This window comes from Antennarius striatus, chromosome 12 (genome assembly GCF_040054535.1).
Source record: "Antennarius striatus isolate MH-2024 chromosome 12, ASM4005453v1, whole genome shotgun sequence".
Lineage (NCBI taxonomy): Eukaryota > Metazoa > Chordata > Actinopteri > Lophiiformes > Antennariidae > Antennarius > Antennarius striatus.
The window spans coordinates 18,054,384-18,074,041 of NC_090787.1; the positions used below are offsets into that span (position 1 = coordinate 18,054,384).

The 19,658-nt window shown below is 39.9% G+C and overlaps 1 protein-coding gene across 11 annotated transcripts in view; it reads left to right on the forward strand.

Moving 5' to 3' along the window:
• Positions 1–2,488: 2,488 nt before the first annotated feature.
• Positions 2,489–19,658, forward strand: part of mycbp2 (MYC binding protein 2) — a 62,168-nt gene continuing 44,998 nt past the window's right edge. For all 11 annotated transcript variants that reach the window (XM_068330258.1, XM_068330261.1, XM_068330259.1 and 8 more), the window contains exons 1-9: positions 2,489–3,163; positions 4,633–4,708; positions 11,025–11,240; positions 13,305–13,458; positions 14,811–15,007; positions 16,203–16,445; positions 17,443–17,514; positions 17,839–17,935; positions 18,054–18,127. In XM_068330258.1, the coding sequence (XP_068186359.1) occupies positions 2,892–3,163; positions 4,633–4,708; positions 11,025–11,240; positions 13,305–13,458; positions 14,811–15,007; positions 16,203–16,445; positions 17,443–17,514; positions 17,839–17,935; positions 18,054–18,127 (1,401 nt within the window). In that variant the 5' untranslated portion in view covers positions 2,489–2,891. The remainder of the gene's footprint in view (positions 3,164–4,632; positions 4,709–11,024; positions 11,241–13,304; positions 13,459–14,810; positions 15,008–16,202; positions 16,446–17,442; positions 17,515–17,838; positions 17,936–18,053; positions 18,128–19,658) is intronic.

Below are 19,658 nucleotides of genomic sequence, written 5' to 3' on the forward strand. Positions count from 1 at the left end.
CTTCTCCACTTGTGTGGTAATAAAATATATAATAAATATTTTCAGTCCCAGACCACAGGAATATTCATTAGCCATGGAGGATGAATATTTTTTAGAAAATTTATAACTACATGTCTAGATGTCAACATATTCCACAAAATTTAATGTCTTACAAAATCTGTTTTTTTTTAATTGAAACTTTCTCTAAATGACCTTAATAATTACAGTGAAATCCCTTCTTTTGAGTTAGATTACATGGGATTCTATGTTACCAGAAGTGCATTTAAAGACCATCAGAATTGAATTTAAATGCCATCATCTGAGCTTCCTTACTGGGTGTGCCACACTTAAGATGACAAAAAGTATGAAAACACATAGCATGCATGGGTGTGTCACTGAAAGTCTGACAGGAATGCTGACATCTGAAATGTGTCAAAGGAGTACTGCTCGATTATGAAATAATGCTGTCTGTTTGGTGCACATTTGTGGATTCCTCATTTGTTTGAAGACCATGAAATGGTTAAGGTATCAGTGAGGTCATCTGAAATGATTTCACTGACATTTCCACAAAATAGCTCGTTAAGGTCAAGGCTATGAGTGATTTCAATGAAAATGAATGGAAATGAGTGAACTTACATGTCGGTATGTAAGTTGGACAGCTTAAAAACTATTTCCTTCGTTTTAGTCGATAACAATTTCAAGTGACCACCACCAGAATGACATTGAACTGTAATGAAAGAAAAGACAGTAGTGGAGTTTAACAAGTAATTTAAATCCATAAATTTTCATGGAAATGTGTTTCCAAATAGTAATAATAATTTTAAGCTACACAAGGTCAAAAAAAAAATGTCTAAGTTTTTCTGTTTTAGCAAAACTTGCTGAGCTACTAAAAGTTATGAAGGAAAATATACAACAGCTTTTGAATTAATATGTATTTCGCTCTGACAGGGGATAAAATTGACCAAATAATCTTTACCTCGTTTATGACTATCAATCTTCATGAACGGAGGCTCATTAAGAGGTATTTAGTGATGATGATTGATGACATTAACACACCGGTGTTATTACAACAGCCTCTCTGGATACTTTACTCCACATCTAGTTTGTGGATGTGAGTATACCCACTAGATTTCCGGTCTGCCAGTTCAGCTCATGCTCATGCTGCCTCTTCCCAGCATCATCTTGGCCTAGATATCTCACCCCTCCTCCCTCTATTTGTCCCAAAAGGATGGAGCTGAGACAACCAAGGTTTCAATGAGCATCTCTAGATGCGTCTTCATTTAAAGAATTTAATGCCAAGTTTAATGCCATTTTTCTTTTAACTTGCTATATACCACAGTAATACTGTATTCAGAAAATGAGGGACAGCATTGTTACCAGTTTGTGATCCTGCATCGACATGAAACAATTACAGTGCTTTAAAATGGGCTGCTGTTATTATGCAGTGTTTCACACTGAAATACTAACATGACAGTGCCGTTTGTGTTGTCGAATTACTGACACATGCTGGCACCCTGATGCTGCACATGATAATCCCTGAATACTTCCTGGGTTGCTATGAGAAGAGCCTATGGACCAGCCCCTCTCTTGTCATTGGTCAATTAGAATACCTGGCAGCCAATAAAACTCCACTAGAGACAGTGAAAATCGCTTTCTGTGTTTCACCATCTCTGCAAACCTGAGCAGACACGTCCTCACGCATGTGTATCACCTTTTATACATTTGACCAAGTGGAGCATTTTGTAAATTGACAACATGTTTTACAGACAGGCATGTCAGTCAGACAAACATGAGTGATCGTGGGTTTTCTGTGGAGTGTTCTCTGTGGCCACCTTTGCACTAGAGTGTGTTTCTGCACCACGTTCCCAGCTTAGCCCTGCAGTATTTCTTATCTTCATGCCCTCATTTAGTGATGCAGTGTTACCCTGCAATTTAAATTTATATGCACAAAAGTAAGCTTAAACCACATAGCTTATGTTCATGACAAGGGTCATATTTTGGTGCAGGTACAAAGCCTGCTCATCTGTAAGGACAGCTGTGATGCTATAAAGACTTAATCAAAGAATGTCTTCAGTTCTCCAGCGCAACAGGAGTCGTTTCACTCAGACATCACAGTAATGTAACATATAACCATGTAAGTGCATGGTATGATAATTGATGCTATGTCTATTCATGGAACAGTATTAAAGGGAATGCGAGCAATCGAAATGAAGAAATGAAGAACTGTAATTTCGTATCAGACTGGGAGGGGCCCCTGAAAGGACTTCTACGAAATTAAATACCCATCTATGTGTGCCCAGTGTCCAAACCCGCTGCCTCCATCTTCGATCTACCCATTGCCCATGATAAAAAAAAAAAAATTATGTTAAGAAATCTCCTGTATACGAAAATAATTGCATTCGGAGGTTACTGGTGAAAGTAATCAATGATGGAATCGCCCGGTTTTAGTCGTATGGAAGTATCCCGGCATGCTGGAGACGCAAGACTCCGACCGGGAGGGGAGGGGAGGATGATGGAGCTAAGATGGCAGCCCGACTGAGGGTGCTGCCTGCGAGGTCAAGAACTGCTCAAGGAGCGAATAAAACCGATACGTCAAGGCAATTATTGGTGACGTTTTTTGCTGTTTGGCAAGAATATGTATTATGACTTGAGAAGACATTTTGTGTGAAGACCAGCGCCGCGTTATAACCGGAACGGGAGACGAGTCGTTGTAGCTGCAGCAGCAGATTGGCTACAATTTGTGCGCGTAATGACCGAGGAGTGTGGATACTAATTTGTGGCGTTTCTGCAGCTTGGGATGGACAATTAATGTGACATGATACGGATTTAACTGCAAATGGATTGCATATAATGGCTAGATATTGTCTAGCTATGGTATCTTTTGCGTAATATATGCATTGTTCTCCAAAACGATGATGTGTGCTGCTGCGGCAGCGGCCGCCGGTGGAGGAATTCTGCCCTCCTCATCCTCGTCGATGGGGCTGGGTATCAGGGTGATTTCTGGGGCAGGAGCCGATCTCTCCACCATTGGTTCGGGGATGGGTCCTTGTCCGACACCCGGTGCTCAGTCGGATTGTCGGACTCGGTACCAGCTTTTACTCTCAGGGCGAGCTCTGGCCGAAAGATACAGGCGGATTTACACCACGGCTATCAACGACAAGGAGCAGGGGGTAACTCAAGGAAGGTGAGTCTAAAAATACAGCGAGGAGCCAAGATGCTGTCATTGTCGGAGCTAACTGAGCTAACGACCCAAACAAACAATTGCTTCAGGGTAACGTCACTTCACGTTAGCCACAGAGCGTTAATGTAATCTACATTTTTGACACTTGAGCTAACAAGACATTTGTCATACAAATGATTGTTTTGACTGCAAACATTTGTTCAAAATCTCTATTTTTTTTTAATTTGATCAATTCTGGGGTCAGCCTGCTAGGTAGCATTTTGGCTTTGACTTCCCTAGCTTAACATTAGCTTAGCTAACATTATGTTAGTTCACCCTTGCGCAGTTGATTAGCACGCTGGGCTGTCTGGGCTTTGTATTTTAGATAAACCGTGACATATTGTCATTAAAATAAAATCCCTTTTCACTAGGGCGAGAACACATCGACAGAACTCTGTCTTTTCATCTCTGCTTAATTAGCGTGACAGGCTAACTCAGATGACAGCATGTAACGTTTGTCAGCTTATTTTGAGCAATAGCCCTTACCGCAGTCAGCTAATTATATGTAAACAAACGTACGTGTCACGCAGGACGTTTGATGGTGTTCTACTGTAGTAGCAGCTGCAGGGCTGTCATTAATACTTCCGTCATTTAGCCGTTTACTATAAATTGTGACGATGTGTATTTTAGGCCCAACGGCGTCACTGCCTGTCCGGCTAACACATCAGGTATACTGACGTTGAGCAACATCGGCCCTGCCACAGGTTACTTTAGTTTTAATAAAGATTTATTGTTCAAGAAGAGTCCCGCTATGAACACACACAGGACATGTAGCGTATCGGCCCTATTCACAAACTCGTTTAAGGCGTTGGGTACGTATGGGTGAGGATGTGTTGGTAGGCGGATGAGCTCATTTGCTTGTCCGGCATAAGCGGGTAATGTAGTGACGTCATCCAGACCGGAGCTGGATGCAGCATCCTCCCTCACACACCGACATCTGATCTACACGTTTACCATTACAATGTGTGCTTTAATCCTGAAACGATAGACTTAAAGTGTCCAGCATTCAGTCTCTGTGAACCATTTTTAAAAAAAAATCCATCACATTGAACCTCAATCTTTAAGTGTATAAAGTAGAATAACGTAGAATATCTTCCCTTCTTACTCAAGATTTCGTTTATTCTCAACATATATGTAGGATTTATGAAATGTTGAGCAGCCATGTGTTATTTATTATTCTATTTTTCATGATAATTTTGTCCATTTTTTAAAAATAATAGTTTAAAGTAATGGACTTGAAGTGTTTTAAGGAATTATTGTTGTGTCACTTGTAAAATAATTGAAATGTCAAATTTAGAATTTCTCTTTTTTGAATAAGTAAAGCTAGTGATTATGTTATTATATAAAATACTGTTATTCCATTCTTTTGTTTAGCATTATAATTCCATTTGTTGGTAAGTAAATATATAAATTTTGTGCACATCAACTTCCAGGGGGAAGAAGGCCTTGAGTAAGAAGAAACTAAAAAGACGACAGAAGGTCAAGTCAAAAGTCAAATCAAGAACAAAGGTAAGAGACCAGTGGCTGCCTTCTTACTCCTGCACTTAAAATGGAATTATTTTGATAACTCAAGAGGGCTTTCAAGGCCAAAGATGCATGGTAGAATGTTTGTTTTGAAATCATTACAATATTCATAAAACTATTGAAAATGTTCACCTGTCAATAAATATGTAGGACACAAGTTTAAATTGTTCTTTTTCCAGTATTGTTCCAGGTGGAGTAGTATGCCTAACAATGCGTTTAAGTATTTCAAAGACGGAAATATTTAATTTGTTTTGCATATTTTATTTACAGTATGTTAATGAGAACAACTTCATAGGCAGTTTTATTTTGTAATTGCCATTCCCATGTGCTGATAAGTCCTTACAGCTGGTAGGAATCTCCTCTGAATGAATTAAGCAGATGGAGGAAGATTAAAGACACAGAATCCATGCAACCCTTAAGGTGGTTGGCACAAACTTTATTTTTATTGCCTGAGCTGGTCAGATGCCAGGAAAGCTATCCACACATGAAGCTAGAGAGGTGGAGAGACGCAATGTGAGATGCACAGGAATGACTCTGGTTTGTGCATGATGGCCTGTTGCTGAGCGACCCAGTGTGTTCCAAATCTCCACGGCAACAGTTGCCTGCCTCCATCTCCTTTACCAACAAGGGAACCTAGTGTGTATCACTGGATGCGGTTGTGTAAGGCTGCTGCTCTAGACTTTGCATAAATAATGTAGGCCTGATTTTTAACACATGACAACAAATAAAATCCATGCAGATTACATTGCCATTTTTTATTTGGTTGTATTTCTTTGGTTGTGATCGTGTTTGTGTTTTCATGCAGTACGGTTGTCAAACCGATTCTCTTGAAGTTAACATTGTCAGTAATTAATGGCTGGAACAGTAGAAGATATAGGACAGAGACAGATGACAGACATGCTAGTGTGGGCCATTACATGACCAGTCATGTAAGCAGTCGTTCTGTTTTTTTTATGCGCTGTACTCACTCCTGGTTTGTCAAACCAATACAGTCTGACAGGAGTGGGGATTTACCTTTTTTTTCTATCTCTGTGCTTGTAGATATGAGAAAGCTAATGTCGCGGGTCGTACTTTGCGTTTCTTTTTGCTCTTCGAATGATGAGTCCACTCGTGTATCATCAACCTCCAGCAGTTAACTGGCAACACACATAACCATGTATGAACGTAGATCATAATTTTCAGAAAACAACCTATTGAAGGAAAATACAACTTAAAATTAAACCCTCATGGCGAACATCATGGCAGCCACCGATATTTGCATAGTTTCAATAATCTGATCCTTCCGCTCCAGACCAGTACCTCACTCAGCTGTGGCCATTTGCGACTGAGGAGGGGTCTCCAGGTATTCAACCCACCACTCCCAGGGTCCCATAGGGGGAGATCTGACAAACTAACAACCAATGACAAGTGGAAATAACAAACTCCGCTACACTTAGTCTGAGCTAAAGACATCTAAATGAAGACGGCAAACAGATGCGTGATGTATTTTTTAGCGACATTAAAATTTTTTTACATCAATCTCTGGCTTCTGGTGTGCTTATGCATGGTGTGTGTAAGTCATTCATGCTGTTGACATCCAAGGCTGAAGACATAACTTTGCTCTTCTCACTTTTACACCGGAGAAATGTGAACATGAATACGGGTGCCACCTACTACTAATCACGCAAAATACTGTCTTCAATGCACAAAAAACAGATAACTATTGTACATCAGCAAGGTGCTTAATTCTGCAAATTATTAATCAACCTCCATCTTATAAAATCTTCCTGTCACTTTTTGAATCACTCTGTCAGGGACCAAGTAATAAGGCAGCAGGAAACGGGAGAATTTTGTCCCAAAATGGGCTTTTTCTTTTAATTTTACCAAAAAAGTAAAACATCCAACAAAAGAGTTTGACCAAATGAAGGAGTAAAAGAGGCCAACTAAATATAACTAAACTCCAACAGAACTCGGAACCAAAGCAAATGAATGGACACCACAGAACAAAACTGACCCCCCATACAATCAAACAGATGAACTTAATTACTAGTTAAGCCAAACTAAAAATTGACACAGAGGAAATAAAATGGCCACTACATACATAACTGGCCAAAAGTCAATGTAAATCCCCACATCCCCCCGTGACACAGTATGCTGTGGCTCAGTCGAATAAGGCTGGCAGCAGCCTATCTGAGCCCTCGGCCACACCTTTACTGCACTAGGAAATAAAATTCCAGGTAACTCAAAAGAAAAGAAACAAATGTTAATACAAACATGATTTGAACTGTCAGTGCCCAGATGCAATACTGAAAAATATGAAAACTCAAATAGTGTATAAAATGAAGTGTTTAATATATAGGCTTGTGACTGCAAAATAAAAATGTACTAGTGGTGAGGTGTGGATATTACCATGTGTGGCTGGCCATTACACACTCTTTTATCTCTGGGCTGCTTCTAGTTATGGAAACAATGTTTGGGTTGTTATAGATAGGTTGTCGTTTATCCAACATCAACAGAAGGAATCATGCATTAGATAATGAAATGGTGTGTGACTAGCTATTAGGGTCATGGTGCGATACACTAACGGGTGAACCATGCCCAGGTCGGCTAATTTGATGCACTAAATGTAGCAATGTGTTGACAACACGAAGGAGAGTGATTCCAGGATGCTGGTGGTCAATGTTGAGTCTTCCTGAGGGGTCATGGGTCTAACAGAACAAAACATTGATGAAAAGGTGCCTGCTTGATAACCTCAACAACATGCTCCAGACTGCTGTTGGATTAGCGGCTTGGTGTCTTCGTGGACTGTCATCTGGTAGCTTTTTAGCAAGATAACCAGGTTTGCCTGCTAGTCTTCAAGGGCTTCTGAATGTGTTTCATCTTGGATTATGGCACAAATGAATCATAACATTTGTTCCTGTTTATTTGTAATTAATAAAACCAGAGTTAGGTTCTTTTCATTGTGTCTAAATAACAACTTTGTAGTAGCTGCACAGCATTAATTGCAAGCTGAACTGTCTTTAGCTGGTTGTTCCAGTCTTCTTTTACTTTCAGCTTTTCCCTTCAGGGGTCGCAACAGTGAATCAATCTCCATCTAATATTCTATTTATACGCAGGTAAATTAAAATAGTTAGAGTAGAGAACAATATTATTGTGTACCTATGTAACTCCTTCTGGTTAGGAGACCACAATGTTCCCGAAGCATGTTCCTTAACATCTTGTCCTGGGGATTGGGAATGCAGGTTCTTTTGTGTCATCAGAGGGCTTGGATTGTATAAACACAGGATTGGTCCACTTTAAAATTCACCATCACTCTGCTTGAGCCTGTGCATTTGAAGATGTAATTTTATTTCTTATTTTCCTCTTAAGCAACCCGTGGTGTGCAGCTGTCAGTGTGGTCAGGGTTTGTATAGCAGCTTTTCCCAAAGCTTTCAGATAGCCATTAAATCAGCAGTGAAGTGCAGACAGAAACCATCAAATGACCGGCTCATTTGTTCTAAGGGCTGATGCTATTACTAGCTGAGAATAAACCATGAAGCAGATGCTACTCATTGGTATATTTGCTTCCACTTTTGCTGTTGTGGTTTTAGTCCAGATCACATTCAACCATCGTTCACTTCCATTTGTATCAGACTCAAACTCACTTTGTCATTTGGACTACCTGCATTATTTGAATTAAACAGATCAGAATGAAACTGAGGTAACTAATTTAAACTGACACGGACTGTGAAAACATCGTCAAAGAAAATTGTGGAGATTGCAAGATCAATGAGGAGTGAGTGTGTAAAAGGTGCAGTGCTTGGACTTCTGTCTTGATTGTTATGAAATAATGGAGACAAAAATTGTGGCCTTCATGAGCTTGTTGGACAAGTAAGCTATCTGACTCCAAGCAGGAGTCTCTCATACTCTCTACTCCACCCATTTGTTCTTTCATTGTCCAAGAAACCAATTTTCTCTTCTGTACTTTATGGGTTTATTATCACAACCCTGGCTTTCTAGATCTTCCAAAAGATCCAGAAAGCTTTTTTTCTTGGCAATATCAGGTTATTTTGTCACAAATGCAACTTTAGCAACAAGATTTGAGAGCAGTTACAACTGCTGCGAAAAGAATAGGAAGCTCATATCCTCTTCACTGGAGCTGGGAAAGAATGACCTCTCTACCTAAATAGATGACATCACCCTGTGAAATTGTGGTACCGAAAGTGCAACACTGCAAGAGAGGCACAGTCGATCAATAATATTCTCTGGGGGTTGTCTAAGGACCGTCATTAAAATGCTTCACTTGGTGGGATGGAGAAAGCTTATTGCCTTAATCTATCAGTATTAGGGCCTGAACTGTAGTGCTGAAGCTGTTTTTCTTTGAATACATCAGTGATACCCCAAAGGGGATTTTTTTTTGTATTTGACCCACCCCTGAGGAGCAGAGGGCAGCCCCTAAAGAACCTGGGAAGCAAGTTGGGGTTAAGGATCAGTGTTTCATTCTGTCCTGTCATGTCTTTTATAATATCCCCATGTGACCTCATTATATCGACATTACTGACTCTGATTTGTATAATAAAATATAAGGAACATAAGTTAATCAAGGTCCAAAAATGAGCCTTAAAAGTGGGTGTTACTGACATTTTATGATAATCATATCTCAAATGAAATGGAAAACATTAAATTGTTGAACCTAGAGAGAATTATATTTACTGCTCTGCTTTGAGCGCTGCCACTTCTTCTTATTTCTTTGATGCAGGCAAATTTACTGTGTTGGTGGTGGTTCACTGTCACTCTTACAATGTCATTTTCATCTGTAGCCAGCAGCTGTTTTTTGATTTAAAAGCTCTAAAATCCCACTTTATGATACCTTCACAGCACCAAATAGCAGACAGACTCTGTTAGCAATTAGCGAACAACAGCTTTAATAGCCAGGCTCTTCCTTCAGGAGATGGTAGGGACTAAAAATGGTGCTAAAAGCCAGAAAATATTGATCCTGTTAGCCAGATGACCACAGACAGGACTTCAAATGTCAGCTAATGTTTCTCCACGCAATGCTGGATTTGTAAATCATATGCATTGGCTTAAAATGTTGATGTATGTCAATTTTGAGTTCAGATGTAACCTTAAAATAAGGCATTAAAGACTGTGATCGCCCGAGTTTTAACTTTTGCAACCTACTGTAGTTGTGTCATTTTGTTTTAAGTTGACCTTAGTAGTGAAGATCTGCCATGAGTCCTTTTTGAGTATGTTTGAAACCTTGCCCTTTAGGGGTGTCATTAATGGTTCTGTCATCAGAGAAATGATGCAAACATAACGGCAACTGGATCTGCCATCTTTAAATAGTCCTCCAGCTGCAGTCGTTCTTACATTGAACGTATAACAAAAGTTTTTAATGGCTGCATGGAAACCAAGCTGCGGTTCATGAAGGTGGTGAGAAGGTTTGTTTGGTGGCATGGCACCTGTTGTGCATCGGCTTGGAAATGATGTCACAGTAAGTTTTTGGGGCATCACTATGGCAGCCAGCTACACTGAAAGGAAACTACAACTGTAGTTTAAATGAAACTGTACTAACAAAAAATGCAAATAGACTAGAGGCGAGGGATAAAACATGACAAAACACTTCGTATAAATGTGTCTGATGTTGTTCACATGACTGAATGTTAGCTCAATCCAAGGCACTCCTGGTCTTAGATTTAAACTGAGTTTATACTCCAGAAGTCTGTGGGAGCCACTGCGCTCCTCTATGCGGTGGTGTGCTGGGGGGGGGCAGTTGGGGGGCCTGGACAGACTGATCTGCAGAGCAAAGTTAGACTCATTGTGGCGTTTTAGAGGAGGACATTGTCCAAACTAAAGGTCATCTTTGACAATGAGTTTCAGCCACCATACTGAACACTGATGGGACAAAAGAGTTTGTTCAGTAGCAGGATCACCCTGCTACTGAACACTCGTGAATGCATTTGACAGTCATGTAGTGATGAGGAGGGGAATGAAGTGGTCAGTAAATATATATAATTGTGTATATGGTTATATATTCTTCTACTTATTCTCTATTCATCCATAGTTTTATTTGCTTGATTCGAAATATTCCTTTCTTAGAGCAGCTCTAACAAAAGGTGATTTCCCCTGGGGATCAATAAAGGATTCTGATTCTGATATAGATTTCAGAAAAAAGATGTTTTCTCGTTAAGGCACTTTCTTTACGCGAAGTTCAGCAACCCGCACATTTAACCCAACTCTTTAAAATCTGTTTAACACATACAATACCAGATGTTGTGGTCATCAAGATAAAAATGTTTTTCTTACCTTACTGATCATCACCCACCCCTTCTCTCTTCAACAGGCTGAGAGTCTAGATGGAGCTCTTTGTGTTCCAGACATCAAACTACACAGTAACCCCTCTGCATTCAATGTCTACTGCAACGTGCGACACTGTGTGCTCGACTGGCAGCAGAGAGAGGCCTCCCTAGCGCTGGCTTCCAGGAGCTCGGTGCAGAGCGGCGACTCTGACAGCGAAGAGGAGGAGGAGTACCGTGAGCCAGCTGTGAAGCTGCCTAAGGTATGAAAGTGGAAGTTGCATTGGTTGCTCAATGGTGCATCAAGTCAGTTTCACTTTAAGAATTTTTTGTGTTTCACGGTTCTTTGTAAAAGTTTTGAGGGTGTAAGGGGTCATCATTGTCCCACTTCTAGTGGCAAATCAGCGGGGCGGCAGGATAATGTGTGGGACGTGTCAGTGGTGCGTTATATTTACAGCATTCAACGAGGAGATTTTAAAAATATTCAGTTGTAGCAAGCAGCTAAATCAAAGGAGAAAATGATCCAAATATTATATCACATTATCTGTCACGTAACGGGGAAGGTAAACCTTTGATTCTGTCAAGTGATTGATTCTGCATATGCAAAACCGTGTCGATGCCGTTGATCTTGTGCTATAGACAGTCTGATCATTACTGTGGGAATGCAGTAATCCTCTCTCTGGCCTTGTTTGTCCTGTAGAGCTCATCCTTGTTATCGTTGAGGTAATTGGAGTCATTTTAACAAATATTAAATCCCATCCTGTGTGGATCACAGCGTCTGCTGTTTTCCCAACTCCCCCTGCCCTGTTATGTAAGAATTCCGTTTTGTCTTCATTATGCTGAATCACTGCTGTGTACTATGTGATTAAAAAATGAGGTATTTAGTCTGTATTGACAACAATATTTGACTGTTCGTATGCCCAAGTGAGGGTTTTCATTGTTTTGACAATGTACTTAGTTAAGACCATCATCTGAACTTACTGTTATAATAATGGTACCGGAGCATCTGAGGCGTCATTCAAGGTTTATCTGTCATATATGGAAGTATGAAGAGGTAAAGATAATGCTGATTTCATTAACAGCATTTATAATAGGCAGTCGTTTATGTGAGGGAGTAGCACCATCGTGGCTGAATGTAATCGTGCAGCATAATTTATCTTTCTGCTGCAGAGAGGACTTGAATTGACCTGAATGATGCCCTGTTTATCTGTAACTCTTGTGCACTCTGCTGTGCAACAGCGCCATTTGTGAATCACACGTTTCTAAAGACAATTCATTCTTTATGGCGTATTTAAATTCTCATTGTCATAATGGGAAATTACGATCACTTCACCCATTTATTCTCTAATTAAGTTAACTGCCGGTTTAACATTTTTGGATTATTTACTATTACTTTAAGCACATGACAGATGCCATTTTCTCTCTCTCTCTCTGTTTGTGTGTGTGTGTGTGTGTGTGTGTGTGTGTGTGTGTGTGTGTGTTACAGAGAGTAAAGCTTTTCTGACAAGTTCACTGAGAGGAAGGAAGTTTCCAAAAGAATACAAACATGTTATTTGATTCATGAACAACCCGTATTGACGGAGTGGTTTCTTTTCTATGCCGAGCGTCTTCATCATGCATTGTGATGGGTCTGAATGTTAACGGCGGATGCTGAATCAGAGGGAACAGTCCTGTATTTAACTGTGGGCCTTCAGCCAAATTTCAGTTATGTTACTGGAGGATAATGTTATTGAAATATAAAACCCACTCCGTAATCAATTTTATGTTATTTACCACCCTTATAAAAATAAATGGGATGTTTTTTTAATGTAAATAAAACAGATATGATACTCCACGCCTATGGTACAAAATGCACCTGCCCAAAGCTTTACCTGGTTTGCGGAATGTTATGTGATGTAACACAATGGCACACATGACCCTGTCCCAACAAATGTGGTCATTATGCTGCTCAGAATGAGTAGATGGTTAACTGTATTGTTTTATTGTTCACAGTTTGACCATTAAATTAATTTGTTCCGTATTTAACTGCATTTGGGTTGAGAAAGATTTACAGACCAATACCTTCTGTTTCTGTTGACATTTTGACTTGTTTATAATTAGCATTGTTGAATACCTTTTAAATGATACAGATTACATGCTAACAATTTTATGCAGCTTTAAAGCGATCTGTCTGAAGAGTGTCTTGATGTCTTATTTTTATACAATCTTTTTAAATTGTAGAGCTAGTCTAGCTAGAGAGAGCTACACTTCCACAATGGCATGGTGTTCCACAAACAGCAATGTGTTCATAGAACTGTCTTTCTTTCTCTGTGTGTGTGTTTGTGCAGATAATTGGTATTGGCCTGTGTGGGGTATTTGAGCTGATAAAAGAGACTCGGTTTTCCCACCCCTCACTCTGCTTGCGTAGCCTGCAGGCCCTGTTGGACATGCTGCAGGGACAACAGCCTGAGGGCTTCCAGACAGAGCCTCCTGACGTGTTAGGTAAGGATGATGTTCACAAGGGCTGCAGGATGCATTGTGTTAGCATTGAAGATGAGATGTGCGTAATAGTCACATTCACAATGCTGAGCTAACGTCCACCAAGTGCCAATGGCAGGTAAAATTTCTGTTTGGCAAATAAAACGTGGAGGTTATCCATCACTGCTGGGTAATTGTTTCTACCAATGGTAGATAAAACTGCATCTTGGGATACTTGTGGCCATTAGGCATGCGTGCACACACACGCACGCACGCACACACACACGCACACACACACACACACACACACGCAAACCAGCGTCAAGTGACTTCTGATCCAAAGATCAGAAGTCTTGTTGAGTTGAATTCCATTTGAATTCCTGAATTATGCTCAGTCTCGAATTTCTCAGGAATTCCTCAGTAAATTGAAAATAATTCTGGTTCAGCTTTTCTCTGGACTGTAAGTTTATATTCAACTTAACAATAAATCTCAATGAAATATATAGAAATGTACAGTTTATGGAACAAAAAAGGCAGTACATGGATCCCTCGTTACTCGTGGTTAATGCGTTCCAGGACCACTCACAAATAATAAAATTTCATGATATTGTGACAAAATATTTTATAATTTACGGTAATTTAAATATTTATGAACCCTTCCCATACTGATATTAAACCTCCTTCTATCTGTATTACCTTTACTGAAACTCTTATAGTTTGTTTAAAGCACCTTTAAGTGTTTCTTTAGTACATGGAAGTGTACTGCGTTCCGTGAGTCTCGGAAAGCATCGCACTTCCAGATGATATCAGCCAATAGCATGCGTGTACGGTATCACATGACTACCTACTAAAAATTTGCGATGAGGTGAAACCGGGCATTTTGAGGCGCGAATGCACGAAGGATTCGTGTACATCATTTTGGCTGTTAAAAAATACGCTACCCTGAGGATTTTTCCACTTTGGTCATATTACAGGGTCTGCACTGCCAGATAAAGATAATTACAGTCATGCTATGATGTTTTTGTTGTGTGACATAAAATGCATTTGGAAAAGTTCTCATTTGTATGATTAATCTATGAAACAGAACTTTTCACCAGAGCTCACCTCAGAATAATCATTTAGAATGTATAACAAACACTACGTATCTGTTGAAATTTCCGGTTCATTTCCGTGCTCCAATGAATACTGTATAAAATGACTTTACCAGTATGGTGCATTGCAGTTGTGACTTAGTCCATTTAGATAGTTTTGAAGTAAATCTTGCTTGTGAAGCTTGTTTAACTGATGCATTCTTGCAACTGGCAGAATGCGAAGCAGTCACATATTTCTGTTTTGACAAAGATCTAATCGCTCTATCTTTTTGTGTGCTTTGTCAGAGTCTCTCTTTCAGTTGTTATTGGAAACCACGGTCCGAAGCACAGGTCCCAATGACCCGACAGGACAGGCCATTACTGCTCTGTCCTGTGCCTGTCTCTTCAGTCTGGTGGTATCCTGGGGAGACACCGGCAAAATCTTACAGGCCGTCTCTGCCATTCTCACCAACAATGGGAGCCACGCTTGCCAGACAATTCAGGTAATTAGAAAAGAACCCGTTTTAGAAAACTGGACTGAAAGTATTGATTTGACTGCACAATTGTCCACGCTCTTCACCTTTACGTTGCAGTTCCAACATTGTTGTGAAAAACTAGTAATGAAATAAGATCAGTCAGTCAGATAAATGTGAGTCAGTGCTTTGCACATACAGTATTTTGAAATGCAAGGCTGTCCTTGCTTGAATAACTGTGGGTAGTTATACCTTTGCAGTAGCCAGCTGCTCAGATTACTGTTGAACTGATGCCTTTATATCAGAAGATCTGGCTTTTGGGTTCAGTGAAGCACGAGCTCGATTGATGTTACATTATTGAATTGTCATGTGTTCCAAACTCCAGCCACCAGGGTATTTGTATGGAACATTTATGCCGGTTTCACTGCTTTAGATGTATTCTCTGGCTCCTCAATATATTTCCTTTGAGCAGAGAGACCCGAGTTGTGTCTGGACAGCTCAAATCGAATTTTGGAAAATGTCAAACTTTTGTCCTCATAATGTTTCTCTCCCCGTAGTCTTACGCCAATCTGATGGTCTTCTGTTTTTTTCATCTTTTGATCAGTACTTTGGTATTTCTCTTTTCTCAAACTTTTTCATGTTTATTTTATTGCATCTACTTTAAAAACAAACTGCAGTTTAACCTATTAAAGCATTTTGTTGCAGCCTTTAGGGCATAAACAGTTTTCACAATTTGTTGCATACAGATAATTATTCTACACACGACCAGAGCTGCAGAGAGGTTTATGCCGTGTGTTTGTGTGCGTGTATATGTACACAGTACACACACATGTATGTGTGTGTGTGTGCATGCGTTTGTATCCTGTAGGCATTGGCTGAAATGCGAATTATGACGACAGACTGGTGAAAGGAAAGTGAGGCCTTATGTGATACAAATCCTTGTTTTTTTGTGTATTTGTGAGCGATGCATACACAGATGTTTGTGGAATACCTGCTATGTAAATAATGCTGAAATGTGTGTATGAAAATGCCTTCAGGCAAAATGAGAAGAGGACAAAGGTGCCAGCACAGTAACCACAGTCTTGGTCACTACTATTGACTTGTTCAGCATCCATTTCCCACCGGTGGATATTCTGCTTCACTGAATGCTCCTGATTGTATCACACTACGAATTTGCAGTCCTGCTGTTTGGCATCACCCTTCTTATCTTCCCAAATGTCTGTAGGTGCCGACCATATTGAATGCGCTGCAGAGGAGTGTACAGGCTGTCCTGGTTGGAAAAATTCAAATCCAGGATTGGTTTGGGAATGGCATCAAACGCGGAGCCCTGATGAACAAGTGGGTCCTGAAAGAGGTGGCCATCGACGAGGATGAGCGCTGCCTTTTACAGACCGATGGTTCCTTCCTGTACTTGCTCTGTAAGGATGGGCTCTACAAAGTAGGCTCTGGGTACAGCGGCACTGTCAGAGTACGTATCCCACAAAGCTGCATGTTGTCACCTTATATCCTCGTTTTTTCCAAATATGTTACTTTTTGAAGATATCTTCAAGGAATAAGTGTGTTTGTAATGTTCAAGGATTTTTTTCTTCAAAATTGCAGAGCTGTTAAATTAGTTTACCAGGTATTTAAAAAAAGATGGGTTGCTTCACTTGGCTGAGTTAGAGTTGACCTATTACAGTTACATTGTTCTCTCTGGAGGCCAAAGTTGGTGGTAATTAATTATGTTGTGTTACAGAGAGGGTTTTCTGATATTTTGTCTGACCCATCTTTATCATTTAGGGTGGGCTAAGTCATATGTATACACTTTCCTCTAAAATTGATTTCTGCTTGGTGACATCATAAACTAACTACCATATATTGGTTTCTATTGTGTGCAAGTGAGTTGTGCAAATGTTGGTTCTTGAAAACAGCAGTGACGTAAATATGTCTCCTTAAAAAAACTGCACAGAATTCAGTTAGCACCTAAAAGTGTGCATCTCATCATCTGTTCTATCAATTACGTTATTTTTATGTGCATTTGAATTTTGGTTTGGTTTTCAAAAAATGCTAAAGCGTGTTCAATGAAGGAGGTTGTAGCAAATACACATCAGCTCAAAATGAGTTTTTCCTGCTGCTTTGTTCTTTGGGACGTAAATATAGTTTTAGTGGAGTGTCAGATTATTTCGTATACATTTTAGCAAATTTTGTTAAATCTGTTAAACGCAACTTTGATTTAAGAAGCCATTGCCAGGAATAAAAAGTTAAATGCTATAAATGTAATACAAGAATATTCTCAATTTTTCAAAACCTATCTACTTTGATATGAGGGAACTGGCAATGTTTAAATTCATCCTCAGGAAAAGTTCAGGAATTAAGTAATGAACTACATTTCCCAGTTTCTAATGGAGCTAGATAGCAGTATTAGTTTTGTGTTCGCAAAAGACAACCAACATTGTGTAAATGTTTGTTTTATCAATGCTCCACAGGGTCACGTGTATAACTCCACGTCTCGTATAAGGAATCGGAAGGAGAAGAGATCATGGCTGGGCTTTGCTCAGGTGGGTCTCCATCAAGATGTTTGTCATGTATTTCAGATCAGTGTCTTTTATGGAACCTTGCATCATAAAACTCTCAGTTTTGATTTATGGTTGACCTCCGTCAACTATAACTTGTTAATTCAGGTGTTTGATCTCACAGTCCGTATAGCTGAAAACTGTTTTCATAGTTGCTAATGGGCAGTTCTGAAGGAATGAATTAACAGCTGAATTAAAATAAAAGTTTTCATTGTAGTTATGAAAAATGTAGTTTAAAGTTGTACAGTTTACTTTTGGGATAGGTTTTAAGTATTGCAAATCAGCAGTTTTTGTGTTTTTTTTTCTCAGGGGTACTTGTTGTATCAGGACACAAGTAACCATTCTATGTCTGCCGTAAAGATCAACAACGAGACTCTGGAGCCTGAGGGGACTGTCATCATGCCAGGTGCAAAGGACTTACCAGTTTTAGCTTGTTTAAAATCACTTCACAAGAGTCAAACAACTGAAATTAACATTAAATAAACATTAATATATATTCAATGCCTTTTCTGTTGTCTTTGCAGGCCAACATTCAGACGGACAAAATATCATCTTCACAGACGGAGAATACATTAATCAGATTGCAGCCTGCAAAGACGTAAGGCCAAGCTAAACCTCTTTGTTGCCATGACAACATGCTTCCTCTCGCTTGCATTTTTCAAAAGCAGAAAAGTGCTCTAAAAATTAAGCATTATTATTATTATTTTTTTCATGCCTTTATTTGAGAGTACATCTGAAGAGTGATAGGAAGGAGGGGGAGAGTGGGGGATGATGTGTGGCAATGAATCGACCCTGAGCCGCCACGAAACTTCTGCGCCATCTAAATGTGAAACCAAAAGTTGAATTAGCATCAGTTTGGAAATTGTCAGTCAGTCCACCACCACAGATTTAAATTTCCCAGTTTGAGATCAATAAAGTTTATCTTAGATGTCGAAAAAAATTCTCTTCTCTGTGATGTTCTCTGTGACAACCCAAAGCTTTGGAACCTGTGTGGTGGCCGTGATGCCAGAAGGTGTCAGTGAGCATAAAAGCGGGTTTCACTCCTGAACACATACTATAACAGGATTATTTCTGCCATTGCAGTCCTTTCATATAAAGAAGCATGTTTCCAGACATCACAGAGGTGTAACAGTCTCAGCCCATTATATCCTCTTTGCATTCAAACAGAATGTTAAGATGGAATGAAAGTGTCTGAATGGAGCTTTCCCCTTGACTTACCTGTGACCTGCTACTGTTCACTTTGAGCTCTTCTGGTTTGGGCTGCACCTTTAGTATGTCATCCAAAGTTCACAGCCCCACCCTACCTTTCCACCTCACATTCACATAGATATTCATTTCATCACTGTTACTACCTTCACAACCATCACAATAGAACAGTCATGTCATTGAACCTCTATGTGTTCACACAGAGTCCCGGGGTGGAGTAAACATGTACAGTCACTCTGAAAACACTGTAGATGGAGCTCAAGTTTGTGGATGGCCATCTTCCTTGTTAGCAATATATCTTACAAGCACTAGTGCAGTCAAATCATCCATTGTTCATTTGTAATTTTTTTCTGCTAGTGCAAAAGTTATGCTCTTTTTTTTTTTTAACTGTTCCCCTTGTGAAACCCAAACCATTTTGCCAGTTATTTTTAATCTAGTCTAGCATCTGCCGAGGCCTCAGCATTACTTTGAAGGGCAGCTCCGGCTGTGCTACAGGGAGCGGTGTGGCTCTCATCGTTGAGATGGATTTATGTGTGGCGTAGATGTGGGCGTGGCAGAAGAGCATAGGCACCAGATGTGGGTTCTCTCCAGAGGCCTTAATCTGTCAAGCAGTTATCTGCTTGAGCACTTTGGGATGTGAGTGGGGGAGGGGAAGATGAAACATCTATATATCTGCTCATGCTGTGTGCCCTCCTCCTGGATAACAGATTCTAAACTCAATAAGGAGGCAGGATTGGTGAAGAGGGGAGCTGAGGAGTTTTCAGAGGCTGCTTGCATTTGTAGGGAGCAGTCTGCTAACTCTAACAATACATCCAACGGTCACAAATGTAATGGGTTTTCAAACACTTGAGCAGGTCGTTGCTTGTGCATGGGGAAAATAACAGATATTAGGTCAGTTTCAAAAAAGGAAGTAAGGTTTGTGG